The sequence below is a fragment of the Schistocerca americana genome, chromosome 8 (assembly GCF_021461395.2).
Source record: "Schistocerca americana isolate TAMUIC-IGC-003095 chromosome 8, iqSchAmer2.1, whole genome shotgun sequence".
Classification (NCBI taxonomy): Eukaryota; Metazoa; Arthropoda; class Insecta; order Orthoptera; family Acrididae; genus Schistocerca; species Schistocerca americana.
This window is the reverse complement of record NC_060126.1, coordinates 140,877,278-140,889,665: the sequence shown is the minus strand read 5'-3', so window position 1 is coordinate 140,889,665 and position 12,388 is coordinate 140,877,278. Positions and strand designations below refer to the sequence as shown.

The following is a 12,388-nucleotide window of genomic DNA, read 5'->3' as shown; positions in this document are numbered from 1 at the left end:
ACCATTCAAGAGAAACTATGTAGATGTGAAGATGAATATGAAGTGGTTATTCAGTGTAGCACTAAATTCCTCCATAATCAGCCTGAGGGAGACAGAAAGCTTCACTCTGGTGATGCGGAGACCACATTCAAGCTCATCATAAGGTCCTGCTTATGAAGGCATAGTTCTTGCAGCCGTCGAATGAAATGTGTAGAGTTCCCGGAGTGGTGCTGACATTTGCTGACATAGGGGATTAATAAAGCCATTAAGTGGCCCTCACATGTTCAATATTTATTGAGCAACAATACTGTGTCAATATACTGTGCGAAAGTGCAAGACCAAGAAAGACGCTATACAACTGTGCTATATTTATGCCCGGGATGCGTCAGTTAAAATTCTGCCTTTGGAGTGAACATGTCAGCACTCAATGATGTAAAACTCGCACATACTGCAATTACAGTCACTACATGCTCCAAGACGACAAGCAAAAGGAACCAGTGATGAGCGAAAAAGTGGCTTGGAAGGCAGTCAGATCACTGCCATCCTAACATGTTCAGAGAACTTGCCACTACTGTTCATATATTCACATTCAATAATGCTGGAAGTGATCTATAAATCTGTAAAGAGTAAGATGCATTATTGTACAACAGTGATACTCCAAGTGTGTTCCACAGAGCTCTGGGGCTCTGCTAGCCCTCTTGAGCACTTCGCTAAAATAATATCAACCTGAAGAACTATGCATTTCAAGTCTTTTCACAAACTAAGAGAAAGAACTCTTATAAATATCATTGGTTTTGTAAAGTTATTTTCTCTCTCCGAGTACAATAGCTGACAATGAGGTGACAAGCAGCACAATAAATCTACAATCAAAAACTACAAACCAAAGAATTTAACTTGTATGAGTAAGTATGTGGCAACTCAATACGCATCACTACACAAGTATAAAGCAGTCATGCTGATGCTCTCACTCTCTCTCTCTCTCTCTCTCTCTCATCTAAACACGCCATGAAAATTCCACTGTTTGCTTTCCTTCTCTTCATCTCTCTCTCACCCACAAGCACACTAACCTGCCTCCAATGATTTTGCTGCTTTGCTACCTATGCAGCGTATTCTGTGAGTGATACAATAAAAATTATTGATCACGTGAAGGTTAGTGGAACTAAAGCAAGTTTATCATGCAAATGTGGTGTTCCTGAAGGAACAATCAGGAGATGGGTGAAAGAAGAGAATAAATTTAGAAGTTTTGTAGACATAGCTGAAAGTGATGTGGGAATGGACACGAAAAGAGCTAAACTGGAAAAAGACAGGGAACTTCCAAGTGCCTTTATGGACGGTTATTAATACAGAGTAGTGATGGTGTGACACTTTCTGGGCCACTTATTAAAGCCCAAGCTCATAAATTCCACTTTGATTTACATGGCAACAAAGAGAACTTGTACCTTCCTAAGGATAGTTTTCAAGATGGAAATGTCGGCACAGAATTTGCCAATCAATCACTGAAGGAGAAGCACAGTCTTGAGAGAATGAATCTGCTTCACAGTTCCCTGAAATTCTACACAAAGTGATGTTAAATGAAAATTTGATCATAATGTGTATAACTGATGAAACAGTGCTTTGTTACGGATTGCTTCCAACCAGAACACTCAATTAAAATAATAATAATAAAACAGAAAACAAAGCGGGTTTGAAAAATGAATCTAAACAAAATAACACTCCTCTCTGCCACAAATTAATCTGGCAGGCATAAAATGAAACCTCTATGTATATGTAAAAATAAAAGCTCGAGATGCTTCAAGCACGTAAACGTGTCGTCATCACAATTCATTTACAGGCATTCAAAGATTGCCTGGATGACAAGTGACACTTTCACCAACTGGGTTTAGTTAGAGTTTGTTCTATCAGTGAGAAAGAACCTACAGTCACTTGAGCAGAGAGAGGACACTCTACCAATCCTTGACACACAGCCACACAGCATACTTCAATACACCAAAGTCTTGATAATTTTTATCAAAGCCAGCTTAGAGTTTTGAAACTACATTTATCTTCTAATAGAATGCTACAATATGTCCTTGCTACAACTCCAAACATATAAATCATTAATGAATCATGCTGACACACTCACCAATCACATATTTTGGCCCCACTCACAGTACCAAACTAATTCTGTGATTAATCCTAACCTTGGTAAAAAAAAAAAAAATTATATATATATATATATATAAGAGCCGGTCCCAAGCCCGGTTGTAAAAGGAGGAGGGGGAGGAGTAACACCTCGTAAAAAAACCTTGGTTCACCTGGCCCGGGTGATAGTACCTTGTGAGGGTCCCTTGCCAGGGATACGGCGAAGACCTCAACGGTAGTGAAGACGGAGATGAAGATCATCGGTACGGCGGAACTGGCGGAAGAGGCAAGCATTATCAACAAGATAAAGCATATTGAAAAGCCCAGACACGTCTGTGTGGCAACCACCGGTACTCTGGCCAGCGTCTGTTCACCATGTGAGGTGCGGCTGAACACCAAGCTCCAGGAACTAACAATCCCTGGTTCTAACTACCCAGCATTAGCTGGAACTTAATTACAAGCAGTATGATTCGTACAAGTAAAATTAATATTACCCCAGGTGGCCAATCCACTCGCCCTGTGGCGACAACCAAGCTATCGGATTCTGGGGAGCTTGGGCTCGTACGACAGAGAAAGTCGGAGTTCTCTAGTAAACGTCCACGAAAGTCCCATACATTTATTGGCACTTTTAACATTCAGACACTAATTCAGACAGGCAAACTTCATAATCTTACAACAGAACTCAACAAACAGAAAATTCAAATCCTTGCTCTCCAAGAGACCAGATTCACTGATTCAGAAACAATAGACTACAACAATTACCGTATCTTTAAAAGTAAAACAGACAAGAAAATTGGCAAAGGAGCTGCAATATTTGGCATGGTTTTTATTGTAAATAAGGACACCCTTGACTCTGTTATAGACATGAATCAAATCAGTAACAGACTAATGACCATGCGAATCAAGCACACCAACAAAATATATACATTTATTAATGTTCATGCACCTACCAACATTGCCAACAAAAAAGAACCGGAGAAGACAGAAAAATTTTGGGAAAAACTCGAAACTGAAATGTCCAAAATTCCAAAGGAGGATGTAAAAATTCTTCTAGGGGATTTCAACGCGCAAATTGGCAAAGAGAGGAAATATAAAAAAACAGTCGGTAATTACCCTGCACACAAATTCACGAACAAGAACGGCATGAGACTCATCGAGTTATGTCAGCAAAACAACCTAAAAATCGTGACAACATCACTTCGAAAAGACCCCAAGAAACAAAAAACATGGAGATCACCAAACCTTCAGCTTGGTGAATTTCAAATAGACCATGTTGCGATCTCCTATGACTTCCAGAAAGAAATACACGACGTTCAAGTCCGCAGAGGGGCAAATATAGATTCTGACCACTACCTTACCAGAGTTAAAATTAAATTCACTCCAAAAAGGAAACGCCAAAGGAAATCACCACTAATTCCCAAATTTGACTTGAAAAATATCAAGGAATCAGAAATTACAGAAGCATGGGATAAACAACCAACAAACAACTGGAAAGATTTCCGAACGAAAATTATACAGAAAGCAAGAGATTTGATTCCGTTAAAGAAAATATCCAAGTATCCATGGTGGAATTCGAATTGTGATAACGCATTAGAAGAGAGACAACAAGCCTTTTTAAATTACAATTGTGACAAATCAGAAACCACACAACAAACATTTTTCAAAGTGAGAAAACAAACAGCTAAAATACTTAGACAAACTAAAAGAAAATACCTTAATGAACAGCTAAACACAATTGAAGAAAACTTTAAGAACCACAGCACTCAAGATTTTTATAAAATATTCGCAAATCAAATCAAAGGATACACTCCACAAAATCTCTGCTTCCGGAAACAGAATGGAAAATTGGCACTAACTAACAAAGAAAATTGCCAAGAACTAGCTAAATATTTCTCACAACTCCTAAATTGCCCACAACCAAGTACAAGATTCCCCAGATTACAACCAGAACACACGAATGAGACTTCACTACCACCATCTCAAGAAGAAATTTATAGTCACATTAGAAAACTCAAAAATAATAAATCATCGGGAGAAGATGGAATTGTAGCTGAACTACTGAAAAACCTTGGTCCAAATTCGTTAAGAGAGATCACTAGCATCATCAAAGAAATTTGGCAGACAGAAAATATCCCAGAGGAGTGGAAGTGTGCACTAATTCACCCATTGCACAAAAAGGGAGAGAGATCAGACGTAAACAACTACAGAGGCATTTCACTTTTACCAGTTACCTACAAAATTCTATCTGCATGTCTCCTAAAGAGGGCACAAGAACAACTAGAACATACAATTTCAGACTACCAAGCAGGCTTTCGTCCTAATAGATCATGCCCGGAACAGATATTCAACCTTAAAACTATTTTAAAGATTAAAGCAATCAGGTCAAAACCAATAATCTGCACATTCGTTGATTTCAAAAAGGCATACGATTCCATAGACAGACAGTCTCTATGTCACATTCTCGAAGAACGAGGCCTAGACACTAAAACCCGAAAACTAATTGAACAAACACTAACAAAAACCAAATCAAAAATTAAATTCAGAGGGGAAATTTCGGAACCATTCTCAATTAAAACAGGAGTAAGACAAGGAGATGGGATCTCACCACTATTATTCAATATAGTTTTGGACAAAGTTATGAAAGAGTGGGAAGTAACACTAAGGAAACAAAGCTTTTGGAAGCCAATTGAACTAGGAAGAGGTAAAGGAAAATTGAACATCCCTTATTTAGCGTTTGCAGATGACTTGGCAATTATAACTGACAGTGAAGAAACAGCAGTAAAACAAATTGAGACACTTAAAGAATGTGCTGAGAAGGTTGGCCTGCAAATCTCCTTTGAGAAGACAGAATTCATCTGCTCAAAATTAGATATTTCGAAACTAAAAACAAAGTATGGTGAAATAACTAGAGTCAAGCACTTTAAGTATCTCGGTGAAGTTATTGAACCAACAGGACTTGAGAAAATAGCACAAAAAAACCGATTACAGAAAATCAAGAAAGTATTCGGACTTATTCAAAATATATATAACAAGAAATGTCTATCAAAAGGCACTAAAATCAGACACTACAACACAGTCATCAAACCAACAGTCACATATGCAAGTGAAACACTCTCCCTGAATAGAAAATTAGATTTACACGAAATTAAGAAAGTAGAGAGAAAAATTATTAGAAAAATCCTAGGACCACGATACACACAAGATGGATACAGGCTGCAGACTACCGAGACAACCGAAAAAATATCAAACATCGAGGCAGATATCAGGAAGAGGCGGATGAAGTTTTATGGACATATAGACAGATTACCTGGAAACAGGTTAACTAAACGTCTATTGGACTATATGACATCACTTAAGGCAACAATACCCTGGGTAACTGAAGTTAAGAAGGATTTGAAAAAGGCAAAAATTGACATAACAAACACATCAGACCGGGATACATTCAGAAGAAAAATCGACAAGTGGAAGTTTACTCCAGAGACGGAATCTAAACCTTTCCGACCAAAGTGGACTGAAGAAAGGAAGAAGGCCTTTGGGGAGGCAATGAAGAAATACTGGGAAAATAAGAAGAACATTAAGAAATGTTAATCACCTGCTTATCGTTCTCCCATGGGGACATTCGCTAATAATAATAATAATAATAATAATTATATATATATATATATATATATATATATATATATATATATATATATATATATATATATATATATAAAAAAAGTGGAAATACGGAAGCGTCCGATCCCACCCGTCTGCTTTGACCCATGACGTCACAAATATGGCGGAAACAAAAACAAACACACACACTTTCCACAAGAAGCCTAATGACACTATCAGGACAAACGCGGGAAATGGGGTGTTTTGGGTGGGGGGCAAACTATATTTTAAATATAAACAAATTTAGACGCCTTGTGTAGCTACAACGTGTAAGTGAAGACAGCCATGCATGAATACCCACCCACCTCCCCAGGGGTCGTAACCCCTGCAACCCATAGAAGATGAAGATGCTTCAGTAGCTGATTAGTGTTTTTGTCTTTTTTAAAAAAAAATCTCATGGGATAGAACGAACAGATCAGAAAGATAAATATAATAAACTAAAACAGAAATTGGAGGAAACAGATAATTAAAATAAGTAATAAGAGTTTTTAAATTTAAAAAAAAAAAAAAATAATAATAATAATAATCTCACGAGATAGAACAAACAGATCAGAAAAGTAAATAAAATAAGATAAAACAGAACTGGAGACAGCCACACTCAAACCAAACTACGCGCCCTCATGACGTCACACACGACAACACCCTTACGTCACGGGTCAAAGCCAACGCGTGGAATCGGACACTTCTGTCGACCCAAAAAATTAAGCAGAATTGTGGCCAATGTATTTACATGCACATCACTCAGGTCATCCGTACCATTGGCACAGACAAATCTATACCTACAAACGAACAACAAACATCTCAAAATTGTCCATAATGAAAAATAACTCTACCCAAATGTCTGAAAATTGCTCAGAATTAAATATAATATTTATAGAGGCTTATAACACCTAACAGACTACAAACACTCATTACCAGATCTCATGATGACAAATAAACTGAAATGTTAACAAGTCTGTTTGCATTGCCACCATCTGTAGCATACAGAGAAATATTCATTTTGAAAATAAAAGCAGCTTTTTGTTGTTGTAATGTATCATTTATTCCAATGCTTTTTGCCTTTTACTTTATAGCCTCCTCAGTGGCATCTAGAACAACAGTTTTGTTTTGACATGTGATATTTGTAGATTACAAAACAATGTCTCATTTTTTATGTAAATAAGTGATTACTTACAGTTCTTCGGATTTTTAGCTGGTATCTGCCTTTCCTCTCATCTGGTCACATGCTGGAGGCCACACTATAACTTCACTTATGAAACATAAGCATATTTCCATGTTCTGAATTTACTTCCATTTTCATGTTGTGGTATGGGCAAACAATATGAAAATTGTGAAACAAAAGTTTGGAACATGAAAATGTGCTTATGTGAAGTCATAGTGTGAGCTCCGGCATGAACAACCTGAGGAAATGCAAATGCCATCGAAAAATGCAACAAACTATAATTAATCACTTGTTTATAAGAAAAACAAGATGTGAACTGTTTCATAATTTACAAATATCATATGACAACAAAATGGTATCATTTCATATCCCACTGAAGGTGCCTTAAAGTGGAAGACAAAATGCATCTGGAAGAAATAAAATACATTGCACGAAGAAAATCAGTTTTTATTTACGAAAGGGAATTCTTTAAAATGACACAATGAAATGTGTACACCATTTATTTCTTTTTATGCTACAGTTATTAATTTAAATTTATGTTTTTATGTCTCATCCCCAAGATAACCCATTTATTATCTGTGGCTCAGAAATACACAAAATATCATTTACAAACTAAATAAGATGCCATTGGTCAAAACCATTAAACTGTATCCCATTCTACATTTGATCTGGGAGGGTGGGAGGGGGAGGACTTGAGAAATCGTTGAGTATCTGACCTTAATCAGTAACACTGAGGAAACTGAGTAAAATTTGAGTACATGGGTATTGCAATGTAGGCTAACTATATTTTGTAATTCTTATTTCAAAACTTAGCTTAATATTTCCGATATTTATTGTGTTCTCTACATCTCATGAAGAAGTAGAATTTTCATCGATGTGGCACGAGACAAAGCATTCATTAACAAAAGACAAGTACCTTGTTAAATGCTTGCTCTGCTCAAGTATTCACAATTAACTACCACTATAGCCGGCTGCTTAACACTATTTGTGCTAACACAAGATAAATTTAGCCCAGTAAATTTAAGGCACTCTAGTACTTCGCATCAAGTTATATGAAATAGCTGCTGTTTATCTGTTATCAGCAACTTAACCTTTACTTGACTACATTAGTATTTTTCCAAGAAAATACGTACCAATATCTATAATAATTGAGGGCTGTTAAACAACACATTACTAATTGTGAAACTTTACAATTACTCTACCTTTGGTGGGGACTTCCAATGTGTCTACCATGAATGTTCAGAATTTCCCTCTATCTAATAAATTTGCAATGAAATGGCTAACAATCCAAAATTTAGACAATGGCTAATGGTTCACAGTCATATTTCTTTGGCCCATAAGGGTTACAGTACTAATTTTACTTACGCCTTTCGTTTTGCTGCCTGTTGACTGCAGTTCTTTATCAATGGCTGCGAAAACATCATCAATCTTTATTGAACTAAATGATGACAACAGACCCACTAATGTGGAAAAGAAGCCAGCTCGACTGTCAAGTCTGGGCGAAGCCAGTCCACGAACGAGCCGATTCAATGTGTACGAGGTCTCCAAACAGATGCCTTCCTTCTGAAATTGAAGCAGCCAACAAATTTTGTTGGGTGTTTTTCATTTGCATTTCACAACAGTAAGGCAGAATAAACAAAATGATGTTGTTGTGATCCTCATTTCGAATATTGGATTCAAGCAGTTCTCTATGCTAAAGTAAAATACATACCTCGAATTCTGATTCTTTAAGATGCAGATAATTTAAAATGTAAACAGCACCAGATATTCTTTGTTTCTCAACACTTGACGTTAGTTTTGAAAATGAATCCAACACCGAACCTTCAATTTTTGAAACTATGGACTGCATCTGTTTTGATTTTTCACCCATGTGCTCTTCCACAACACCGCTCGACGCCATTTTGCGGTGCAACTGAATCCAATGGCTTTACTATTTGCGACTTTTGTGTGGCAATCGAATTCCGAAATTTTGAAGTTCATTGACTAAACCAAAGAAGAAACGTTATCAACAAACAAAGTTTAGTAAGGATATTATACTTTTATGAAGTTCTCTCGGAACTTTATGTAGTCAAAATTATCAGTATCTCCTAACATATTCAATAGTACTCTCGGCGCATTCAACATGGCTGGGCGAAGTGATGATCAGAGGCAAGTAAACAGTTTCAGATTAAGTATTATTTTTCCGAACGTTTCAGTGTACATATGCAGGCATTTTCATCTGCTTAGTGCTACTTTGGCGATCAGATGATGTGTTTGTAGTGAATATGTGAAATAGTAATCAAGTGAGCATGTGAGGTTAAGAGCGTGGAAAGCCATTCAGTTTTCGTAATGCCCTAAAAGGACATCCAATGATTTTATCTTATTACTGTCTCAATATTAGTGTTAATTAAACATTTTACAGAGATTATGGGCGAAGAAAACCTCTACCGACGGAACCACCTTATAAGGCATATGTTGGTAATTTGCCTCAAGGAACCGTTCAAGGAGATGTCAACCACATATTTGGTGAATTAGACGTAAGAAAATAGATTATTTTTTTCTAGATTATTTGAACAATTATTTGCAAGCATCCCATGTAATATTGTTTCATTTCCTGAAGGTAAAATCAGTACAGTTAATTAAGGACAGAGATACTGATGAATTCAAAGGATTTGGCTATGTCGAGTTTGGGGATCTCGAAAGCTTGAGACGTGCTTTAGATCTAGACGGCAGAGTACGTGTAAACGATTGTATGCTCAGGATTGATGTAGCGGAAGCTAAAAGGAGTGAACGAGGTGGAGGATTTGACAGAGGAAGAGGAGGCGGTGGTGGCGGCGGTCGAGGTATGAAGAATCTATTTACCAGAAAAATGTAACTTATAGAGTAGTTTATCGTAATGTGTAATTTACAGTAGATTTTGTAGATACCTTCTGAAGTGAAGGTGGTTGTTCTAGTGTACCATTTGATTTATTTGCATTCTGACTGTGCTACTCACAACTTGTCTTTTAGCACTTAAGGAGAACATGTGAAATGGTAGTTTTTGTGTAGTTTTCTTTTGAGGGAGCAGTAAACTTGCCTTCTCTGGCTTTTATTGACATGAACTCTGCTAAAATTGTGATACGAGAGGTAATGCCCATCTAGACTAACGTGTACACAGATTTATTAAATGGATATTAAATTAGGCTTTGTTAATGAAGGACTGTAGGTTCTGATTAGTATGGTATAGATCATGTGACTCCTATAGATCCATTTTTAGTGTTCTTCTTTAATAGTTCTGGGATTAAGGCTTGGGTACTAAATTTAGCTGCCGCTTATAAGTTGTAAGTAATACAGCTTTCTTTTCCTTCAGTTACAGATATAAAATACATTATTACCTATATTGTGTAGACTGTTGTTTGCATCAATCTATTTTAAACTCATACTGGTGTGATATGTTATAGCTAGTATGGTGTGATATGCTATAAATCTTTGTTGCCTACCTCCTTTGCTGTTTTCTAGGTGGATCTGAGAATACAGTCACATTTACTTCATAAATAAGCCCAGCTAATTTGATTTGTATTTAATTCTATGGATCAGTGTTCAATATTTATAGTAAAACAGTTTATTTATTACAACAGAACACAATTTTTTCTCTGCAGTACATATTGATTTTACACCATTGATATCCCTTGTTAAAACATCTAAAGGGAAATATTGAACCTGTTGGTACCTCCTGTCTGTGTTGACATAGGACATCACGTTAATGGTGGACAGAAACTACTCTTTCAAAGCCAATGTATCAAATGTGTGAAGTAACTAAATTATAGAGATTTCACAAGTTTCGGCATCACAGACGCAAACTAGTCTTTATCAGCTTTCTACTTACGTGGACCATCAGCTGTGTTACATATTAGTAAGTCACATTGTGACACACAATTGTGTATTCTTAGTTGTTGTTTTCACCAGCTCTAAACCAAACTGTTACGTTCCACTGTAACTTACATCTTTAGTTAAGATACAGATCAGTCTATCAACATACTCTAGTTCCAAAAAAAAAGTAGAACCAGAATAACTTGTGTAATTTATGTTGCATTGAATATCTGATGTATGTTTGGGGGGGGGGGGGTGTTTGTTTCTGTATCAAACAGAGAAGTCGGAACATGTGAATAACTATCTCTCTGAGTACACACTCTTATATTCCATATTACAGGTCAGATCCAATGTCTGGTATCAGTAGGGTCAAAACGTTTAAAAAAATAGCAAAATGTATTGGGAAGCAGGCACTATTTGTTTCTTATTATTGCCATAACATTGTGTTTCTAAATTGGCTACAAACGTAGATATGTTATTCTAATTTGTATTTGATGTCAGTTATGTGAAAATTGGGAAAGAAACTAATAATAGTGTTTTCATATCTAGAGTGCTGCTTTTTCTAGCTCATCAAAAAATCTAGATTTAAGTTTTCTGTTGTTTCTCTAAATTTGAGATGAATATGTGAATAATACTTAAATGTATCAGTGGACAGTGTCTTCTTCTCAAATAGTTTTCGACTTATTTGGTCCTCTCCCTCGTCCTAAAGGCTTCAGTTCACAGTTGTCAAACTCAAACTGTCTTATTCCCTCCCCCCCCCCCCCCCCATGCTATTCTAGGTGGATGCTGTGGCTGTCAAGTTGTTTATTATACTGCTTATATATTTGTTGTTTGTTTTGCAAGTTTGTCGTATGTAACATATGTCATCAGATTTACAGGCTCGTAATCAATCTCTGGTGTGTACAATGTTAACATTTACAAGTATAGAGTGAAACAGTCAGCATCCTGTCTTGTAGTAGTTACTGTGAATGGTTAGGAAAACTACTTCCATTAAAATTTTTTATGAACATACTGTTGTTTGTAGAAAGTTATATGGTCACCCTAATTAGGTTTAGTGGGTATTGCATAACAGAGGCAGCTACCCAGGTAGCTGACTGTTTATTGTGTGCACAAAAGTTTTTAAAAAAATTAGGCAATTTTCCATCCAATCCAAATAATGGTAGCTACAGAAAACCCAGAAGTATCAGTTTAAGATAACAGAAATTCCCTCCGCAGGTGAGAGTATTAAAATATGTGTGTTTTGCTCTTGAAAAGCACTGAAACCCACATAATACTTGGCATAGAAAGCTGGTTAAAACCATAAGTTGACAATATTGAGTCATTGGTGGGAAAAGGTAAGTTTATACCGAAATTTGCCAGTCATTAGGGGCTATCTGAAAGCTATATTATTCTTTGAAATAAAGTTTGCCAAGTTTGCTAGTAATTCTTTTTATTAGTATTACTGGTCTTGACAGATCTATACTGTTACAAGATAAGATGATTACAGCAGAGATCTGTCAAAACAATTTATAGTAATAAAAAGAATTACTAGCAAACTTGGCAAACTTGATTTTTCAAGAATAATGTATACTGAAAGGATAGGGAAATGGAGGTGCTGTATTTGTTGCAGTACACAAGAAACTAAAATCCACCAAAATAGAA

The 12,388-nt window shown here is 36.3% G+C and overlaps 2 protein-coding genes across 5 annotated transcripts in view; one reads left to right on the top strand and one right to left on the bottom strand.

Moving 5' to 3' along the window:
• The window catches only part of LOC124545417 (myb-binding protein 1A), a 110,343-nt gene extending 101,481 nt beyond the window's left edge, over positions 1–8,862 (bottom strand). For both annotated transcript variants that reach the window (XM_047124334.1, XM_047124335.1), the window contains exons 1-2: positions 8,631–8,862; positions 8,285–8,482 (exon numbers count right to left, since the gene is read on the bottom strand). In XM_047124334.1, the coding sequence (XP_046980290.1) occupies positions 8,285–8,482; positions 8,631–8,819 (387 nt within the window). In that variant the 5' untranslated portion in view covers positions 8,820–8,862. The remainder of the gene's footprint in view (positions 1–8,284; positions 8,483–8,630) is intronic.
• LOC124545418 (eukaryotic translation initiation factor 4H) overlaps positions 8,827–12,388 on the top strand; it is a 70,007-nt gene continuing 66,445 nt past the window's right edge. For 2 of the 3 annotated variants that reach the window (XR_006967622.1, XM_047124336.1), the window contains exons 1-3: positions 8,828–9,067; positions 9,321–9,435; positions 9,519–9,741. Coding sequence is in view for 1 of the 3 variants with exons in the window: in XM_047124336.1 (XP_046980292.1) it covers positions 9,042–9,067; positions 9,321–9,435; positions 9,519–9,741 (364 nt within the window). In the remaining 2 variants the exon portion in view is untranslated. Of the gene's footprint in view, positions 9,068–9,320; positions 9,436–9,518; positions 9,742–12,388 lie in introns of all 3 variants that reach the window. The other variant, XR_006967623.1, reaches the window with a different exon arrangement.